At 36.3% G+C, this 20,766-nt stretch overlaps 2 protein-coding genes across 9 annotated transcripts in view; one reads left to right on the top strand and one right to left on the bottom strand.

The window, feature by feature from the left end:
• LOC114646433 (coiled-coil domain-containing protein 39-like) overlaps positions 1 to 423 on the top strand; it is a 37,760-nt gene extending 37,337 nt beyond the window's left edge. The window contains exon 20 of the mRNA XM_028794615.2: positions 75 to 423. Coding sequence (XP_028650448.2) covers positions 75 to 243 — 169 coding nt within the window. The 3' untranslated portion in view covers positions 244 to 423. The remainder of the gene's footprint in view (positions 1 to 74) is intronic.
• A 361-nt stretch (positions 424 to 784) lies between these two features.
• Positions 785 to 20,766, bottom strand: part of ttc14 (tetratricopeptide repeat domain 14) — a 39,999-nt gene continuing 20,017 nt past the window's right edge. For all 8 annotated transcript variants that reach the window (XM_028794617.2, XM_028794618.2, XM_051924030.1 and 5 more), the window contains 7 exons: positions 15,215 to 15,370; positions 15,043 to 15,114; positions 14,755 to 14,874; positions 11,254 to 11,376; positions 5,531 to 5,648; positions 2,347 to 2,456; positions 785 to 1,741 (listed from right to left, as the gene is read on the bottom strand). In XM_028794617.2, coding sequence (XP_028650450.2) covers positions 802 to 1,741; positions 2,347 to 2,456; positions 5,531 to 5,648; positions 11,254 to 11,376; positions 14,755 to 14,874; positions 15,043 to 15,114; positions 15,215 to 15,370 — 1,639 coding nt within the window. In that variant the 3' untranslated portion in view covers positions 785 to 801. The remainder of the gene's footprint in view (positions 1,742 to 2,346; positions 2,457 to 5,530; positions 5,649 to 11,253; positions 11,377 to 14,754; positions 14,875 to 15,042; positions 15,115 to 15,214; positions 15,371 to 20,766) is intronic.

Here is a 20,766-nt window from a genome sequence, read left to right on the forward strand (position 1 = left end):
TGTTTCAGATAAAATTGGAACTGCTATGTTCTGAACAATATATTAAAATTGTTTAAACTGTTTGTTTTTTTTAGTGGATCCGTCTCTTTAAGAAGCAGCCCCAGGACGGCAGCAGCGAAGTCACCCATGAAGACTGTTAATTTAGGACTAGGGCTGTCTGTGTCATCCCCACCTCTTATGACTACCACACCTCGAGAATCTCGTCCTGGCAGTGCAGCTAGTAGCAACAGCAGTTTAAAGTAGTACTAACATAATTATACATTGTGGTTTTTAAAAATGCAGAATACTGTACACAGTACATGAACTGGACTAGTTTTTAATTGTATTACATTATAGATGTAAATTTTACATGAAATTACACAGAAAAAAAAATGTGATTTTGAATTTTGATACCAAACTGAATTCATTAAAATACCGAACACAGCTTGCAATACCTGTTTTCACCTGTATTTCTGTAAACATAAATAAAACCAGCACTCACCGAGTTTTTAGAAATACCCCTGTATTTCACTTTTACATTTCTGACTGTTTAAAGCACAATATATGGAAAATAACAGAATCCTTGTCATATTCTTTTATGTCATCTTAAGAAAGTCTGTATTTTAAGGAACAGAAAGGGTTTATGTATTTATAAATTAAAAAAGGCACATCCTGATTAAATGAAATAACTGGCTACAACTGATTTAGCCAAAGTTGCACAAGACAGTGAATTTTACAAAAGTAATAAAAATAAATTTCAAAAACAACAGTATGAGCAATAAAAAAAGTGACAAAAGAAAATCAATGACATTTAAAGAAGTTTTATTTTTTTATACATTTCTCTTTTTCAAACTGTGCAATCTGGCTAAATATATCTAACAAATTTGATGGAAGGCTCCTTTTTGAACTTGTTTCTGGAACACTGGTACTATTCTTTTTTCTGTCCACTGGCAGCATACTTTCTTCATTATGCAATTTCGCCCCACTGACAGAATTTCTTTTATTGCCTTGGTTTGAATTATCTTTGTCTTCAAGGTTATGCTTTCCAGTATAGGATTTACTACTGTTATTGTCCTGAGAATAAGAATCTCGTTGTTTGTTTCCATATCTATCAGATGTGTGAGAGTATTCAGAACCTACTGAAGAGGAAGAATACTTCCGAGATCGGCTTTTATCAAAATTTCTGGACAAATCATAATTAGTGCTCAAATCTTGGGAATGATGCTTCGAAATGATGCTCAGCTCCTCTTTGTCCTTTTCTCTTCTTTTATCATGCAAGGGGTTTGGTGGATTATACTTATAATCTGGGTATTTTCCATCTAAACTATATCTTGTTTTTCCTTTACTGGTAAAAGCATATACTTTGCTACTATGAAAAGAATCTATAGAGTCATCTGACCTACCTCGTCCATCCTCAAGGATCTCTACAGATGACGACGACATTGAGCGAGAATAGCCTTTTCCCTTGAATACATCCATCTGCAAGACAGATTTTTCTTGCCACTTTATTTCATCAGTTATTTCCCGATTCATGAAAGATGCAGATGTGTTTGTTGGAAGTGGATACAATTCCTCTTTACCATCAACAGATCTTCCTTCTAGTGAATCTGCCTTGCAAATGTGCTTTTTATCACGGACTGATGAATCAGAATGCTTTCTCTTTCTTTTTTTGCCCTTTTTGTGAGAAGAGGAAGAGGAGTCAGCTGAACTACTAGTTGAAGAAGATGTTGATGAAGAAGATCTTTTTCTTTTTTTCTTTAATCTAGCATAAAATGTAAATCATAAAACATATGAGACATAAAAACTGAAATAAGGGTTGTATTAAAATATTATTGCTTGTACTCACTGTGTAACTAAACTGAAAAATCAATCATTTTAAGGCAATTTAATTTCTCCAGAAAGCAATACTGAAATTAAATTATTTACTCTCCCTCTTGCCTAAAGGTAATTTCTGACCTTTCTTATCACTTTACTTAATGCTTCCAAACCTTCGATGCATATACTACAAACCAACACAGCGCTAAAATGAGAAAACGATCTAAAAATTATGCTGAGATACTCCGTCTCCAATGTTTGATACACAACATACATGAAAAAAGTCAATACTTAACTGATATTTTCACTTTAGTAACATTATATAAATAAGATGGTGATTAAATATAATTTAATGTTATTACGGCTTTTAATCCTATTACGGTAATTTTCTTGCTGTATAATACAATATACACAAAACTCTCCATATGCTTCAAAAATAATTTCACTGCAAGGCACAAAAATCTAAAGATTTGAATTCAAAACATGGCTAAAATGATTACTGCAGGAGGCCAATGTATTACCTGAATTGAATAAAAAATTGTTTTCTTTTACCTTTTTTCTTCTTTTAATAGCTTACGCAATTTTTCTGCAGCACTTGTTTTCACAGTTTTATGCTTTTCTTTTTCTTTTGCTGCCTCCTCTTCTTTTAACTGCAGGGATTTCTTTATTGGAGTCCATTAGCACAGTAAGACAGCAAATATACATAGCAGCATTGAAAATTTCAAATCAACAGAGATGAAGAACAGCATGTTTTTTTAAGGTATTGAAATTCATTGCCATTTTCAATTTGTAAATTAAATGTAAACAAAACATAGTATATAATCATCATTTTGTCATGCACAAATGAAAAAATTGAGCCAAAAAACAAAACCACAATATTTAAAATTCCACCACAATTATAGGCAACAATTTATAAATATAGATAAAAAATGAAGAAATACAGAAATTAATTTTGCACATATTAAATGCAATTGCATTATATGTAGTTTCAGAAATGTAAAATATAAAGGAGTTTTTATTACCCACAGTGGAAGACATCCAAATATACAAACCAGGATGTAATCCAGAGTTCCAGTTTGTTTCAATCAGATGTAGCGACATTAACCGCAGCAATCCAGTAAAGTCATGAAGCAAAGTCCCGGACCAGAGACATGTACATGAGAAAACACTCCATCAGTAATTCATGAAATATAGGAGATAAAGACATTGTACTCTGGCTTTGTTAAATTTCTTTTTTGAGTTCTTCACAACATTCATCTTAAAATATCTCTATTCAAAGTAAAATAAAAGATGCATGATAAAGTTCACACAAATATACACCAAATGGATAGATGGACAAATTGCACAAACAATACCATTAAATACCAAAATTCATGGCATAATTCCATACAGACTAAACATTGTTTTTTTCCAATAGTAAGGTAGAAAGTTAGAATACAATAGAAATGAATTGTCATACTGATAAAATGAAACATTTCATAATAGGACATTACATTCACTTTATAAAGTAATTACTGAGAAGTCAAGCCTTATAAAAGTAACAATGCTATGGATACTGTGTTAAGTTCCTAATCCTAAATGAGAACCATTTTAAAACGAAAAATGTCAGTGACCAATGATAGCAGAGTTCTGTTTTTATTTGTGTAATTCTTTCTTCAAGAACCTGAATCATGGGATGCATTCAAGATACAAACAGAACTATGAAGGAAAACTTGAAAATAGCAAAGGAAAATTGAAACAGTAAGGATTCGCATACTTTTGCTGCTACATTTCTAAATTTATTAAAGGCTACACAAAACTCAGATACACTGCTGTATCTGTTAGTAACCAGGCTCAACAATGTTTCCTCCTTGATTTACATGAAAATTAGTTAACTTATTTTGGATTTTGTTCAATTTCCACACATTTTTTTTAAATGGTTAGCATTAGAAAACAAACTGCTGCAAAACAGGGGCTAGGCCAGGGGTGGGCAATGTCGGTCCTGGAGAGCCGCAGTGGATGCAGGTTTTTGTTCCAGCCAAGTTTCTTAATGAGAAGTCAATTATTGCTGATGAAGACGCACTTACTGCTCAAGTGACATTTTGATGCTTCATTTTAGTGGTCTCGCTTGTTAAGGTTCCCCACTCTTAATTGCTTATTTCAATCTTAAACCGCTGCATTCATTGTTTTAATGGCTCTTTATTAGCAATAAGATGTAAATGACAAAGCAGCCAGCAGTTTTCCTTTCTTTTTGTCCCATTTACATCCATGTGTGTTCATCATGAACTGTTTGATTTAATAAAACACTTAAAAGAAAAATGTAACAGACTGAAGATTATATGTTTTAGGCTTCAAATCATTTGGAGGATATCATTGGAAAGGAATAAAATCTATGACAGAAGAATTTAACATTGCAGACTAACATGCCATAAAATTAAATAAGGTCTGAGATTTGCAAGGATTGGTTTCTAATTAAGCAATTGGGTTGGAATGAAAACCTGTAGCCACTGCGGCTCTCCAGGACCGACATTGCCCACCCCTGGGCTAGGCTAAACACCCTCATTTGTCTTAACCAGTATCTCTTTGGGATTGTTTCACTGGACTCAACTCCTATGCACATTATATATGGCCATAGTGAAATGTTGCAAGGTTACAAAATTGTATTTATTTGCAAATACATTGACCTTGGAAATTCCCAAAATTATGCTAAATTGTGATTTCTGGGATGTGTTTCCTGGATTTCTTGACTCAGCTTTGTTGATTAGTAAATCCCTAGCTCAAGGTTAATTAATTCCCGGGATAATCTGCAAGTGTGAAAAAGGCTAATATCTCATAACACAGCGAAATCATGGAACATATTCTATTGAAGTTATCAGAAATTCACATTAAATTTATGTAACAGCATAAATTACATTATACAAAATAATAGGCTGGTGTAGAAATTAGGCAGTTAAAAAGGAAATTTCTATATGTACATTTTTCACCATTTCAAGATCACACCACAAAAAAAGTCTGAATGCCTTGCCTTGTATTGTAATGTCAAACTCTTTAAGAAAAAACAGTCTACATTGAGTTCCAGTGAAGACATTTAACCATTTTTCTTGCAACACATATTGCTTCTATCATGTGAACATATCATATGAAATAATGTTAATCCATTCTTTATGAATATGATAGAATAAGTGCCTGAATGCAGAGAATATTAAAAACATAAATGGATCATTGTCATCATAATGCATAAATAACCTGCAACCACTGGACATTAGTAGTAATGGAACCAAACAATATTGTGTTGTAGGACATATCTTAATGCTTAATTTCAACATTAACATACCACAGATATATACAGAATTTATAATAAATTAAAATGTTTATGCAGTAATTGCAGAAAACTTTTTTTTTTTAATATATTGACCGATTTTAAATATGCTACTTGTCAGCTATGTTGTATACTTTCTATCAAAAATAAAGTGATCCATTCTACTATTCTAAACAGAAGACTAGGCATTTTACATAATAAGCTAACCATAAAAATTCTCACCTATAAATTACAGCAATTTTATGTACCAGTGTTACTTCAAATATAACACTCTATCAATGTTAATTATATTTACCAATATCTTCTTGAAATTTGTGATGGCCCTTGTAAATAAATAATCAAACACAGTTATAAAATACATTCCTAAGTGAATAACTTCATATTAAAAAAATTGCTTTGTAAAAATATATGTGAATACAGAAATGTAAACAGTCTCACCTGGATATGTTTCTGTAATTTCCTTAATGCTTCTTCTGCTTCCTGAAAGGTCTCATCCAAAGCCAGTGCCTTCCTGTATAGTCCCTCTGCAGTTACAAGCTTTTCTTCATCTTCTAGCCTATTATAAACAATCCATTAATTCTTTTAGCTGCATAACTAGAAGCAATTCACTACTTTTACTGCTAATGTACTCTGCATTTTAAAAATGATAAAACACACAATATATATATATATATATATCATCACATTCTAGTACTAGATATATTACTGCAGTGCATAAATATTTGAATAGTGAGATGATTGTTAGCAGCGTATCCATGTATCCTGGCAGAATGGCAGCTCGCTGGGTAAAGGATCTGTGCTGGTAACTAGAATGTTGCCAATATGAATCCCAGCAGTGCCAGAACGAATACTATTCTGTTAGGCCTGTGAGCAAGGTCCTTAACCTGCAAGTGCTCCTGGGGTGCAGCATTGATAGCTCTCCCTGTGCTCTGACACCAAACTTCTCTCTCCCTCTCTTTGAGTCTCTGGAGAGTAAGTGGGGGTATGGAAAAAATGACAAATTCTTCATGTAAAAAATTGTATATGGCAAATAAATTGAATAATTATTATTATAAGAATACTGTTATACAAATGACACAAATTATCCCAGCTTTTAGTGTTGAGTACTACTTATTTAAATAAACAAACACACTTGGATGAATTAATTTTCAGGAACCAAAACTAACTGGATATTATTTAGAGAAAAGCCAAGCAAAATACAACTGTAATATGACATCACAAGGCACTGGATTTTCTTCCCTGGTGTTGCTCTGTCCAGGACTGCACTGTAGTTCCAACTTATATCAGGGGCTTGTTGTCTTTTGCCTTGTCTTTGGCAAAAGAAATGTATTGGTGACTGTCTAGACCATTCAAGAACATTCCATTTGTTGGCCCTAATAGCAGTATGCTTTGATGCATTGTCCAGCTGCAGTATAAAGCACCATCCAATGAGTTCTGACATATTCTACTGAATGTAAGCAAATACATCTATACACCTTAGAATTAATCTTGTTGCTTTTATCAGCAGTCACATCATTAATAAGTGCAAATGAACCAATTCCAGTTGAAGGCTCTCTTTCATAAGAAAGGTGACATTCTTAGTATCATGAGCTGTTCCTCCTTTCTCCACAACTTTCCCTTTCCTTAACCCTAATACAGGTGAGTGTTCATCTCTTCAGTCCATAAAATGTTAAAAAAATGTACAGATTTTTTGATACACTTCCTAGCAAACTATAATCTGCCATTTCTGTTTTTAAGTTTTACCAGTGGTAAACGCTCTGAATGTATCCTTGTGCAATCTTAACTGTATGGTTGTCTTGGACACGGCTATACCTATATCCTGTAGAGTATTTTTAATCTGGTCAACAACCGTTAAGTATTCTTCTGACATTCTCTGCATTATGTACTCTTCCTTGGTTTACCAGGCCATTTGGTGCTCCAGAGCACACCAGTACAATCTTTCTTACCAAACAGTTTACTATGGCAAACCTAAAGTTTTGATTGTTTCAGGTAGTTTCTTTTCAGTCTCCTGATTCTCTTCTTATCTGGCACTGACACCTTTTTGATCCTCATGTTGAGTTAAAACAGTAATAGATTCCAAAAGAAAATATCAGACCTGTAGGCCTTTTATAAGATTAACTGTGCATGACTTTACAATGTAATAACACACACATGGCCAGGGAACAGCCAACTGTCCAATTACTTTTCGTTCAAAAGTAACTGAAGGGACTACATATGAAAAGTGATGCAATTCCCATTCACGCATTTTTACTGTAGATACCATCAATTTAATTTTGAACATCTATGCTAAAAGGTCATTTTTTTTGTTACATTTTACTATCAGTATGGTTGGTAGAAAGCTACACTAACAGCAATCGTGCAACTGTCCAAATACTTATGAAATGCACTGTATACATACCCTGTATGTACAGTGGGTACGGAAAGTATTCAGACCCCCTTCAATTTTTCACTCTTTGTCATATTGCAGCCATTTGCTAAAATCATTTAAATTAATTTTTTAACAACCAGGCACTGCTCATCACTTGTCCAATACAGTCCCCACAGTGAAGCATGGCGGTGGTAGCATCATGCTGTGGGGGTTTTTTTCAGCTGCAGGGACAGGACGACTGGTTGCAATCGAAGGAAAGATGAATGCGGCCAAGTACAGGGATATCCTGGACAAAAACCTTCTCCAGAGTGCTAAGGACCTCAGACTGGGCTGAAGGTTTACCTTCCAACAAGACAATGACCCTAAGCACAGAGCTAAAATAGCGAAGGAGTGGCTTCACAACAACTCTGTGACTGCTCTTGAATGGCCCAGCCAGAGCCCTGACTTAAACCCAATTGAGCATCTCTGGAGAGACCTAAAAATGGCTGTCCACCAACGTTTACCATCCAACCTGACAGAACTGGAGAGGATCTGCAAGGAGGAATGGCAGAGGATCCCCAAATCCAGGTGTGAAAAACTTGTTGCATCTTTCCCAAGAAGACTCATGGCTGTATTAGCTCAAAAGGGTGCTTCTACTAAATACTGAGCAAAGGGTCTGAATACTTAGGACCATGTGATATTTCAGTTTTTCTTTTTTAATAAATCTGCAACAATTTCAAAAATTCTTTTTTTTGTCTGTCAATATGGGGTGCTGTGTGTACATTAATGAGGGAAAAAATTAATTTAAATGATTTCAGCAAATGGCTGCAATATGACAAAGAGTGAAAAATTGAAGGGGGTCTGAATACTTTCCGTACCCACTGTATATATTAGTACTGTGCAAAAGTTTTAGGCAGGTGTGAAAAAATGCTGTAAACAAAGAATGCTTTCAAAAACTGAAGTGTTAATCATTTATTTTCATCAATCAACAAAATGCAGTGAATGAACAAAAGAGAAATCTAAAAATCAATATTTGGTGTGACCACCCTTTGCCTTCAAAACAGCATCAGTTCTTCTAGGTACACTTGCACACAGTTTTTGAAGGAACTCGGCTGGTAGGTTGTTCCAAACATCTTGGAGAACTAACCACAGATCTTCTGTGGATGTAATCCCGGACACACTCGACGATGTTGAGATCAGGGCTCTGTGGGGGCCATACCATCACTTCCAGGACTTCTTGTTCTTCTTTACGCTGAAGATAGTTCTTAATGACTTTGGCTGTATGTTTGGGGTCATTCTCCTGCCGCATAATAAATTTGGGGCCAATCATACGCCTCCCTGATGGTATTGCATGATGGATAAGTATCTGCCGGTATTTCTCAGTATTGTGAACACCACTAATCCTGACCAAATCTCCAACTCCATTTGCAGAAATGCAGCCCCAAACGCTCAAGGAACCTCCACCATGCTTCACTGTTGCTTGCAGACACTCATTATTGTACCACTCTCCAGCCCTTCGACGAACAAACTGCCTTCTGCTACAGCCAAATATTTCAAATTTTGACTCATCAGTCCAGAGCTCCTGCTGCCATTTTTCTGCACACCAGTTCCTATGTTTTCGTGCATACTTGAGTCGCTTGGCCTTGTTTCCACGTCGGAGGTATGGCTTTTTGGCTGCAACTCTTCCATGACGACCACTTCTGGCCAGACTTCTCCGGACAGTAGATGGGTGTACCTGGGTCTCACTGGTTTCTGCCAGTTCTGAGCTGATGGCACTGCTGGACATCTTCCAATTTTGAAGGGTAATAAGCTTGATGTGTCTTTCATCTGCTGCACTAAGTTTCCTTGGCCTACCACTGTGTCTACGATCCTCAACGTTGCCCGTTTCTTTGTGCTTCTTCAAAAAAGTTTGAACAGCACATCTTGAAACCCCAGTCTGCTTTGAAATCTTTGTCTGGGAGAGACCTTGCTGATGCAGTATAACTACCTTGTGTCTTGTTGCTGTGCTCAATCTTGCCATGACATGAAACTGTCTTCCACAACCTCACCTTGGTAGCAGAGTTTGGCTGTTCCTCACCAAGTTTTAAGCCTCCTACACAGCTGTTTCTGTTTCAGTTAATGACTGTGTTTCAACCTACATGCGACACTGATGATCATTAGCACCTGTTTGGTATAATTGGTTGATCATACACCTGTGACTATAATCCTACAAAATCCCTGACTTTGTGCAAGTGTACCTATAAGAATTGATGCTGGTTTGAAGGCAAAAGGTAGTAACACCAAATATTGATTTCATTTAGATTTTTCTTTTGTTCGCTCACTTTGCATTTTGTAAATTGATAACAATAAACAATCATTATTTATATTTCTGAAAGCATTCTTTGTTTACAGCATTTTTTCACACCTGCCTAAAACTTTTGCATAGTACTGTATATATATAAAATATATAAAATAAACTCACAAGGTGGACTTTTCTTGCATTGCTTAACTGGACTACTTAGCCTGAATCCCTAAGAAGAAGACTCTTCGTTATGAAGCAACACTACTATGTCTGCTGTGCTGATATAAAATTAAGTTTTCTCCACTTCTCCCTTCCCTGCTTTAAGTTCAAACATCGATGGAAGTGTATCAAAATGTGTCCCATTATTTATTTATATTTACACTAGCTGTGCTATCTGTCTAAGACAGGTTGATATCCAAGTAGCTAATGGAGATCTTAGCATTAACATTTGTAGTGCATCATGCAATGTCTCTGCATATGTCTTTGTTATAGGATGTGTAAAAGAAGTGCTTGTGTAGCACCATCTATTGGAATAATAAATGCCATACATTTTATTACTACAAAGGTTTGTGACATGCCATCTTTTGGAATAACAGGGACATAGCAACCAGATGGACATACAGACACTTATCCTTTTTATTAAGTTGGATACATATTATACATATTACATGAATAAAAACACCTCTCTCTCTCTCATAGGCAGGCGCTCAGATTGTATTTGATTACTGTCTATTATGCAATTTTGGAACTTTGATAGGAAAAGGAAGCTCCAGCTTTCAAATTCAGTTAATGAATTAATATACACAAATATATATACATATATTTAGATTCAGAAAGGGTATCAAAGAATGTTTATTTTTAAAGCTTTACAAGCACAAGTCAAAATATTTTAATCTAAGAAAAGCTACATTCAAACTAACAATTTTTTTCTAACCTCAACCTAAAAAAATAAAGTTACAAACTACTGCACAAATATACATTTGTAAAATCATACAATAGTGTAAAAAGAAACAAAAAGCATGGTTCACAATTATTAGTATTAATAATGCCTTTCCTTTGGAAATGTTTTGAAAGAAAAACAGAAAAAAAAAATTAAAACTCACAAACTCCTCATGGTTTTTATAGTGACGCCTGAAGTCTACTGTTTGTCAGTGATTAATCAAATTGATCATTGTTAACCTTAACTAGGTATAACAAAACCTCTGTTGCAGGTTAAAATATAATCCTGTAAATTTTACAATGAATCTCCTTGTCTAGTGCTGTTTAGCTGTGCTTCTAAAAGATTAAAATTGGTATCTGAAAAAAACAAACTGATCTTTGCACAAGTTTTCAGATATTAATAAAGGGATATGTATTGAATTAAACCCTAGCCTACACTCTTACGCAACGGTATAAACTAAATATTCAACTTAAAACATAGTAGTCAGCTCACTTGACATGTGTGTTTAACCAAAATTGTTTTCACTTATACCTGAAATGTATTTACTGGAAAAAAAGACATCAAAATTAAAATGAGAAAATGGAAACACTTACTGTCTTCCTCTTTCCACTAATGTCTGGCAGAGGTATTTTTTTGCATTTCTATGTGTTGAACAGTTCTCTAATGCAAGCTCAAAGTCTTCAATAGCTTTACTTAAGCTGCCCTTTGTAGCATACCTGCTCAACAATATTAAATTACAAAGACAATATCAATCTACAAAATACAAAAAGTGTCAATTAATTTGTTCTGAAATACACACAGTTGAACATGAAAGTCTTATTTACATGATACTGAAGTCAAATTAAAAATCATCCTAACATAAGCATTCACTAGACCATCTGTAAAAACCTTTAAAATACATGCTTAAAAACATACACACCTTAAATCGTTTTCTTTACTAGATACAAGGTAAATATAAAATGAGTGGGGCAACAAAATTCATCCATCTGTATCCTGAATCTGCTTATACCAGAGGAAATGCCAACACATACTTACAAATGTACCTTATTTTCCCGGCTGTTAGTTGGATATACCAACAGCTGTCAACTCAAAATCTATGTCCACTTATGTTAGAAATTCCATTCAAGATTTTGGAGAGATAAAGTTGTTCGAATTTAACACAATTTTTTTTCTACTACATGAAAGTTTTAAAATTGCTGCATTCTTATCATTCTCAAGGGAACCTTACAAAATATATTAAGCACAGGCTATTCTTAAATCATATGCAAACATGAATGAAAGATTTGGTCAGAGATTATGAGTCATTAACCAGTGCAGCATAGAGTCATTAGGGGAATGAACCTACCCTGGGAGTAAGCATAATTGAACATGCCTACAATAGCAACTAAAAAAATAAGTGGAGAAACAAAACCAAGGTCTTCATATGAAACCCATGTAAATCAAGGAGAGAACATACAGCTCCACACAAAGGGTCTGGGATAAATAACACAGGTCTACAAAAAAAAAAAAATTTTCAGGTGCCAAGGTTTTTTGAATGGATTTAGGGTATTTGGAGGGTGCTGAATTAAAAAATCCCGTTACTTTGGCTGAATTGGTTTTAGTTTTTGAGATAATAGACATCCATGAAAATTCCACATGGCAATGACGTTCCCATACCAGGGTTTACCAGACTACCAAACCAGCCACTGTCAGACTCTGAAGAGAGGCAGGGATTGGAGTGTATGGCAGATAGTAGCAGTGGAAGTGAATTTGAGGGAAGCTCTTTGACGCCTCAACCATTAAGCCAAAAAGAACTCAATGACCTGATTCGAGACTTACATCTGTCCAAGCAAGCATCTTAACTTTTAGCGTCCAGACTTAATGAACAAAATCTTATAAAGGCAGAAGTTAAAATTACAGCCTATCGGACAAGAGAAGAGAGGCTTCTCCCATATTTCAACCAAGAGGAAGAACTTGTATACTGCAATGATATCCCAGGAATTGAACTTCAAATGGGACTAACAGAATATCAACCAGAAGACTGGAGGCTTTTTATAGACAGCTCCATTAGTAGCTTGGAATGTGTTCTCTTGCACAATGGTAACCGTTATGCGTCTCTTCCCATTACTCACTCAACAAAATTAAAGAAGAATATGAAAATGTAAAAATCGTATTACAGAAAATCCATTATCGTGAACATCAGTGGTTGATCTGAAGATGGTGAACTTCTTGCTTGGACAGCAATCTGGATACACAAAATACCCATGCTTTATCTGCTTCTGGGATAGCAGGGCAAAGCAAGATCATTGGACAAAAGTGTCATGGCCTACAAGGGAAGAAATGATTGTTGGCGCTGCAAATATCATCAACAAGCCGCTGGTGGACAAGAACAAAATCATTCTCCCACTGCTTCATATTAAGCTAAGATTGATGAAGCAATTTGTTAGGGCTTTGGACAAAACGGGTAATTGCTTCAAGTACATTTGTAGATTATTCCCTGGACTGAGCATGGAAAAACTAAAAGCTGGAATCTTTGACGGTCCTCAGATTCGTAAACTCATGAACGATTCCAATTTTACCAAATGCATGAAAGACACTGAGACTTCGGCCTGGAAGAGTTTTGTCTCTGTTGTGAAGAACTACTTGGGTAACCATAGAGCAGACAATTATGAAGAATTGGTGCAAGATATGCTTGCTAACTTCAGAAATTTGGGAGTTAATATGAGCATAAAGATGCACTATCTCCATAGCCATTTAAACAGATTTCCAGATAACCTTGGAGACTTCAGCGAGGAACAAGGCGAGAGGTTCCACCAGGTTATGACGGTGATGGAGGAGAAATATCAAGGCAGATGGGACATACACATGATGGCAGACTACTGTTGAAGACTCCAACGTGATTGTCCTGATGACACACATAAAAGGAAATCGCATAAACAGTGTTTTTTGAAGCATTGACATTAATAACTAATTAATACTGTATTAATTAATGAAATCATACATAACTTTGTTCCTGTCACTGTTAGATATTTTTAATTTCTTTTTTGTATGATGTTAGACTGTTTACTTACTAGTTGTAACTAAAATAAAAATATTCTTGCAATTCTGAATGTTTTTCAAACGTGTTGCATTAATTAATTAATTAATTAATTAACTATTACATATCTCAGAAACTAGAGCCAATCTGGCAAAACCAAAGTCATATTCTTAATCAGCACCATAAACTTAATATAAAACCGCTCAGACATTGTTGGCATCAAAATCACTGTATACCAGTGAATCATATTCAACCGCTGAAAGGTGGCAACGTTACCCACATTACCATGGTCTTACCCAGCATAACAAAATGTGCTGTGTCTATCTCTATCATGAGCTACAGCTTAATTTCAAATTACAATATATAATTTTTTTTTATACTTTAATTGGAATTCATAGTAAACAGAATAATATCTGCAGATGCAGCACTGGCAAGTTATTTTCTGCTACGTTTCATTTGGTCTTATTAATTCTAAATGCTACCCCTATATTACCTATGTTAGGGTATTTCAGTTTATATATGCACATAGACAATTACACAACTACATACAAAATTATGTAAAGATTTAAAAACAAAAATTACTATATGTACACACACTATTTTAATTTGATTTTTAAACACTTTTTAATTAGATTGTATGTACTGCAAGTGTAAAGGCATGTCATTTTACCACATTCTGCTTACTATCAACGGTACAGAAAGTGAATATAAATGTCTTTTCATTCACTAGGTAGTAATTGTTAACATTACTCATAAAATGATCATATTGGTGTAAAGAAAAAAAATACAATTCATAAAAGATATGGGGAAGTAGGGTGGTGTTATTTTTGTTACCTGACAACTATTGAGACATAGGTGAAATCACTAGGTCAAGTTGTAACTTGTGAGGAGTTTCCACATTCACTCTGTTAATGTGGGTTCTTTCTGGGTACACTGACTATTTAAATGGCCCAGTATAACAGAGTGTGGGAACTCTGATTAGGGCCCAATCCTGCTGGAATATGTTCTGGTTTCCGCTGACCTTACAATGGGAAAAGCATGTTCAGAATATTGATAAATGAAACTAAAAAGTACTTACAAAGCACCACGTGCCACCAGTGCTTCTACATTGCATGTATCTATCTCCAAAGCTTTGTTATATTCATTCATTGCTTCCACATGCCGACCGGATTTAAAATGATCCACTCCAATTTTCACACTAAAATTTTTAAGAACACTGAGTTAGGAAAATATATTTATGTGACCATCTTGTATAATTAGGCAATTTTACTATTGATTTATTTGATGAACATTAAGACAGATAAATACAAATAATTCTAAACTCATTCACTTCATTTTAACTATATATAATAAGCATATACTGTACCATTTTAGTGCCCAAGATGCAGATTGCTTCTTTCTGATTGACTTCCAATAATCATCTTCTAAAAAATTTTTGCTGGGAATGAAAATTCTAACAGTTAATTAATATTTATGCAAAACAGGTTGCTTCTAAAATTAATGATTTGAAACAAACAAAAAAAATATTCTGTACATACCTTTGCAACCCTCTCATAAGAGAAGGAGGCTCTGTTTCACTAAGGCCTAGTTTTCCCAATAAAAATTCAACAACTGATGGATTTGCAAAGCCTGTTGTATTCTGTAAAACATTTTCATAAGTCTCTGTGGTACTGCTGGAAACATCAACACTTAGTCTAAAGAGCAAGAGGGGAAAAAAAAGTTAATGTACATTATGATAACAGTAAACACATAAAGAATAAGTCTAAACCAGGATTTACATATACCATGCCTTCAAATTATTTATACTGTGGAAACCAGGGGTGAGTACAGCTGCCCTAACCCGACACAGAGAGGCAGAGATACAAGTGCAGCAAACAACACCCTTTATTTCAGAGCTGGGGAAGTGCTTTTTCCACACTCCCCTGAGCAGAGCACAGTACAGCACCAAAATATACAAACGCAGGGGTGTGGTGCAACAGGGTTCAACCATTCCTGCAGCACCTCCTGTCAGTGCCCACGGAACCCAGTAGGGCTGCTCCAAACTCCAATTCCCAATTATCCCTGTGGGAGTCTGAGGCACTGCTGGCACCCAGCACTAGAGGGGAGGTAATGCCTTGAAGCTCTCTCCTGTGGTCCTTCCAGTGTTGAGGTGTCTCTGCCAGGTAAAAGCCCTGGCCGTCCACCACAATACAGTACATAGTAACTTGTTTCAATTTTAAGAGTCGTTACAGTTAGAGAGTTTGATAGATTAAATTGGGCAAATCTTAAGTGGCCACAAATTGCTTGCTCTTAGCAGCTGATCCCAAATAGGGCAGTTCAAGTATAATGTTTATGATGTCCAGACCATGTTGCAACCAGGATGCTCACCAAGGAAAATGGACTGAAATTGAATTTTAAGTGTTCAAATGTTTTATACAGTATCACAGTATTTCCCTCGTATTATTCAAAATATATCCATGACAGCACTAAATAAACATTTTCTTTCATAAAAATTCACTATGAGCTCTGTTCACAAACTTAATTCAAGGTTACTCCCTTTTGGGCATACATTACTGGTAAAAAGTTTTAGAACACCTTAGTTTTTCCAGTTTATCATCAAATTTAATCAGATGAAATGAAACAAATAACCTACAATGGTGAAAAGGTAAGCAGTAAACTGCCAGAGATTTAAATGTAAAGTTTAGGTTAGCAAATACTGAAAAAAGGGAAACATCAAAATATTACAAATCGCTATTCTTTAGGGAACAACTAATAGGTTAACACTTACAAATGTCCTCAGGCAATTAAAGTAAATTAAGCTTTGATGTTGAAACAAACAATTTGCAGAGGTGTCTCAATTTCTGCTGATTACTTAAAAACTCTCCATCTATCTTAACCTCCTCAGCACTAGACTTGAGTGTCACTTGGGCTGTGAAAACAGTGTTAAAAAGGTTAGTCCTGAGTATCACTCGGGCAACTGTATAGACATGTCTCGTGTAAGTGTTAGACCTAAGGATTATTCAGGCTGTAAAAGCGCTAACAGCATTAGTCCCGCATGTTACTCAGGCATATGTATAGCCATGTCTTACGCAAGCGCCAGACCTGAGCTTTACCCGGGCAATGGTGTTGACGCATCTTCTCCTAGCCTCATAATGGTGTGTCATAAACGTTTTTCAGCAGCCTAGGTGTTGCACACTCTTGACAGTTATATGAGAAGGGATGTTGAGGAACCTCTCATCAGCCATAATTGACAAAGTGAACCTGTCTTCAGGCAGTGAAAACCGAAAGTGATTCAGATGAATCTGAAAGTGACACTCGAGTTTGGATTTCTGTTCACCTTGCTTCAAATAAACCAGCACCACCTCATTTTGATTTTGTGGGGCAGCCAGAAATAAAAGTGAATGTTGACAGTCAAGACAAACTTACTTACTTGAATTATTTAATAATAATAATAATAATAATAATAATAATTCATTACATTTATATAGCGCTTTTCTCAGTACTCAAAGCACTATCCACACAGGGAGGAACCGGGAAGCAAACCCACAATCTTCCACAGTCTCCTTACTGCAAAGCAGAAGCACTACCACTGCGCCACCTGTGATGGCATGATTGAAAGAATAGTTGTTGAAACAAATTGTTATGCCGAACATTGTCAGGTATATTATCATTCACCAAAGCAGTTTTCCCATTCAAAAATATATCACAGTATATACAGTATTAGCATCACTATTATTAATTTCACATCATTATTATTATTCATTATTATACTTTTTACACTTCTGACTTAAAAATGTCATTTTTCAATTCATGCTAAAATTGAGACCCGCTGGGGTGGCTACTTTGAGTAGCTGTTTAAAGCTGATCCTCCGGCTAGGACACTGGACATCTCTGGGCCCATGGTTCTTGACGCTGATCCTCCAATTAGCTGTGAACCACCAAGTCTCACTGAGATTGCAAACGTGGCTGCCGGGATCTGTGGTATCCAGGGTGAACTTCTCCAGGCTGGTGGTAAGGCTGTCCTCCTTGCATTGCAAATAATCGTTGCTTCCATTTGGAGACGGGCTGAGTGGAAAATGGGACTTGTCATCCCTATCTGGAAAGGGAATGGTGATCGCCTGGATTGAGGCAAATACAGGGAGATAACACTGCTCTTGGTGCTAGATAAGGTCCTTGCTAGGGTCATCATCAATAGAATCTGTGATCACTTGTTCATATACACAGACAGCAGCAGTCTGGTTTTATGCCTAAGAAGTCTACCATTGACCGCTTCCTGGCACTGAGGGTTCTCATGGAGCAGCCTTTGTTAATTTTTGTAAAACATTCAACTCAAGTGATTGAGCTGCCCTGTGGGACATCCTGAGACTCCGCGGGACCCTCCCAAAGTTGCTGGATATCATGGCTGGCCTGTACACTGGTACTATAAATGCTGCACAGAGAGGAGGCAGAACCTCTGTGTTTTCCCCAGATGAATCTGGGATTCATCAAGGGCGTGTTCTTGCTCCTACTGTCTTCAATGATTGCATGGAATGGGTTTTGGTCAGGGTTGTGGGGTCCAGTGGGCATCTGAAAGATTCACTGATCTTGACTTTGCCGATGATCTTCGTGGAGTCAATGCAGGCTGTCGAGAGACTGCTCAAGAAATCTGAGCGTCTGGGCTTGCAAATGCTCTGGATAAAAACTGAAATCCAGCCCTTTAATGACATCTTTGGCACAACAAATTACACGAGAGAGCATCATTACCCTTAGAAGTGTAGGGCTTTAATTTAAAGAAATTGCAAAAAAATCAAAGTGTCAGTGAGTACGGTATCCTACACAACCCAAAGGTTGATACTCCCTATACCTAACGTGAGAACAAAGCTAAGCAGCAGCCCTACAAGTTAAATAAAACGAAACATGTCTGAATGTCTCAAGACCGTTATCAGAGGATGGACACAAGCCAAAGGTTTTAAAAAGCATGGATACTTTTTCTTTCTTTATGTCCATTATGATGTTAGATGCTATCTAAAGGAAATAAGTAAAAGTATGCATTTTTTATATTACTAAGTAACCTTGTTTTGTTGCAGCTTGGTTAGCACTAATTAATAAAAAACTAAAAAGTTAAGAATCAAACTAAAAAATAAGTTAAAATTAAAATAAACATTTATTAAGAAAACCACACCAAAGTATTAATCACAAAAATACTACAGTCATTTTCCCAGTCACTTTCTGAACAGTTTATCGTACTGTACTTTTATATTAAAAGGATAAATTTGCCATATACAGTATGCCAATCAACCTGCATCAAAATTAAAGTTTGCAGAAAGAATAAGGGTCTGAATACTTTAGGAATCTATTGTGTGTGTATGTACACTGCTCAAAAAAATTTAAGGGCACACATAAATCACACATCGGATCTCGAACAAAATATTCAAGTGAAAAATCTTTACTGAGTAATACTGTGCAATTTTTTGAGAACAAAATGATGTAACAATGGTCAATGGAAACCAAAATCACCAACCCACTGAGGGCTGCATTCAACAACACACCCAATATCAAAGTCAAAAAATTGAAATTACAGAGTGATCCAACTTGTGTGAATTTAATAACAGCAACTCATAATGTAACTCGGTAGTGTGTATGACCACCGCATGCCTGTATGCACTCCCGACAACATTTGGGTATGCTCACAATGAGATGGAGGATGGTGTCATGTCCTTCCTGACTTTGATCAGTGCATCATTGAGCTCCTGGACAGTCTGTGGTACTACTTGGCAACATCAGATGCACCAATACATAATGTCTCAACTGAGCTTGCGAGATTATCAGCTGGATTCAGGTCTGGGGAACATATAGGCCAGTCAATAGTATCAATGCCTTTGTCAACCAGGAACTGCCTACACACTCTAGCCACATAAGGCTGGGCATTGTCCTGCACCAGGAGGAACCCAGGGCCTATTGCACCAGAGTAAGGTCTGACAATGGCTCGGAGGATTTCATCCCTGTACCTAACAGCAGTTAGGGCACCACTGCCTAACACGTAGAGGTGTGTGCGACCCTCCAAGGATATGCTGACTGACCCAGTCAAACTGGTCATGCTGGACGATGTTGCAGGCTACATAACATTCACCACAGCACCCCCAGACTCTTTCATGTCTGTCACAATTCCTCAGTGTGAATTCGCTCTCATCTGTGAAGAGAACAAGGCTGCCAATGGGGAAGCTATCAACTGCGATATTCTCTGGCTTATGCCAATCGAGATGAATGGTGATGGTCTGTGAGCACAGATCCCACTAGAGGATTTGGGCCCTCATGGAGTCTGTTTCTGACAGTTTGGTCATAAACATGCACACCAGTAGCCAGCTGGAGGTCATTTTGTAGTGCTCTGGCAGTTCTCCTCCTGTTTGTTCTCGCACAAAGGAGCAGATACCGGTCCTGCTGTTGGGTTAATGCCCTTCCAGCTCTCCTTGTGTAATGGCCCGTCTCCAGGTTATTTCTTCAATGCTCTTGACACTGTGCTGGGGAGGCATAGCAAATTCTTGCAATGGCACATATGGCTGTGGCATCCTAGAGGAGTTGGACTACCTGTGAAACCTGAATCGGCTGCAGGTACAATTAGTGGTAAGAGGTCTCACGTATAATGCCATGTGTAGAATTCACAATAGCGTAGAAATGGACAAACACAACATTTTTGTGTGCAAACACCATTTATACATGAGGCCCAAAGACACTAGCAAAACACAAAACTAGAGAAGAATCAGTCAGGATGGATGAGGAGAGAGCAATTGTCTGTGGCCACCACCTACAAATCATTCCCTTTTTGGGGGTTGTCTTGCTGTTGCCTTTCCAGACCACCCATTGTTACCCTCATTTGCATCAAAGGAGGTGAAGTCGATTCACACTTGTTTATGCTTCCCAAATAGAGTGATTAATATCCCTGAAACTTAATTGACTTGCTGTTAGACTGTGATGATTAAGTGTTCCCTTAATTTTTTTTGAGCAGTGCATATTTTAAACATCTAACATTTTAGCCTGTGTAATCAATTCACCTTGATTAAATAATTCTTAACATTTAATTTTAAATTAACTAAAAACTGATTGTTTTCACACAATCATTTAGTAAGTGCTTTAA

The sequence above is a fragment of the Erpetoichthys calabaricus genome, chromosome 2 (assembly GCF_900747795.2).
Source record: "Erpetoichthys calabaricus chromosome 2, fErpCal1.3, whole genome shotgun sequence".
NCBI lineage: Eukaryota > Metazoa > Chordata > Cladistia > Polypteriformes > Polypteridae > Erpetoichthys > Erpetoichthys calabaricus.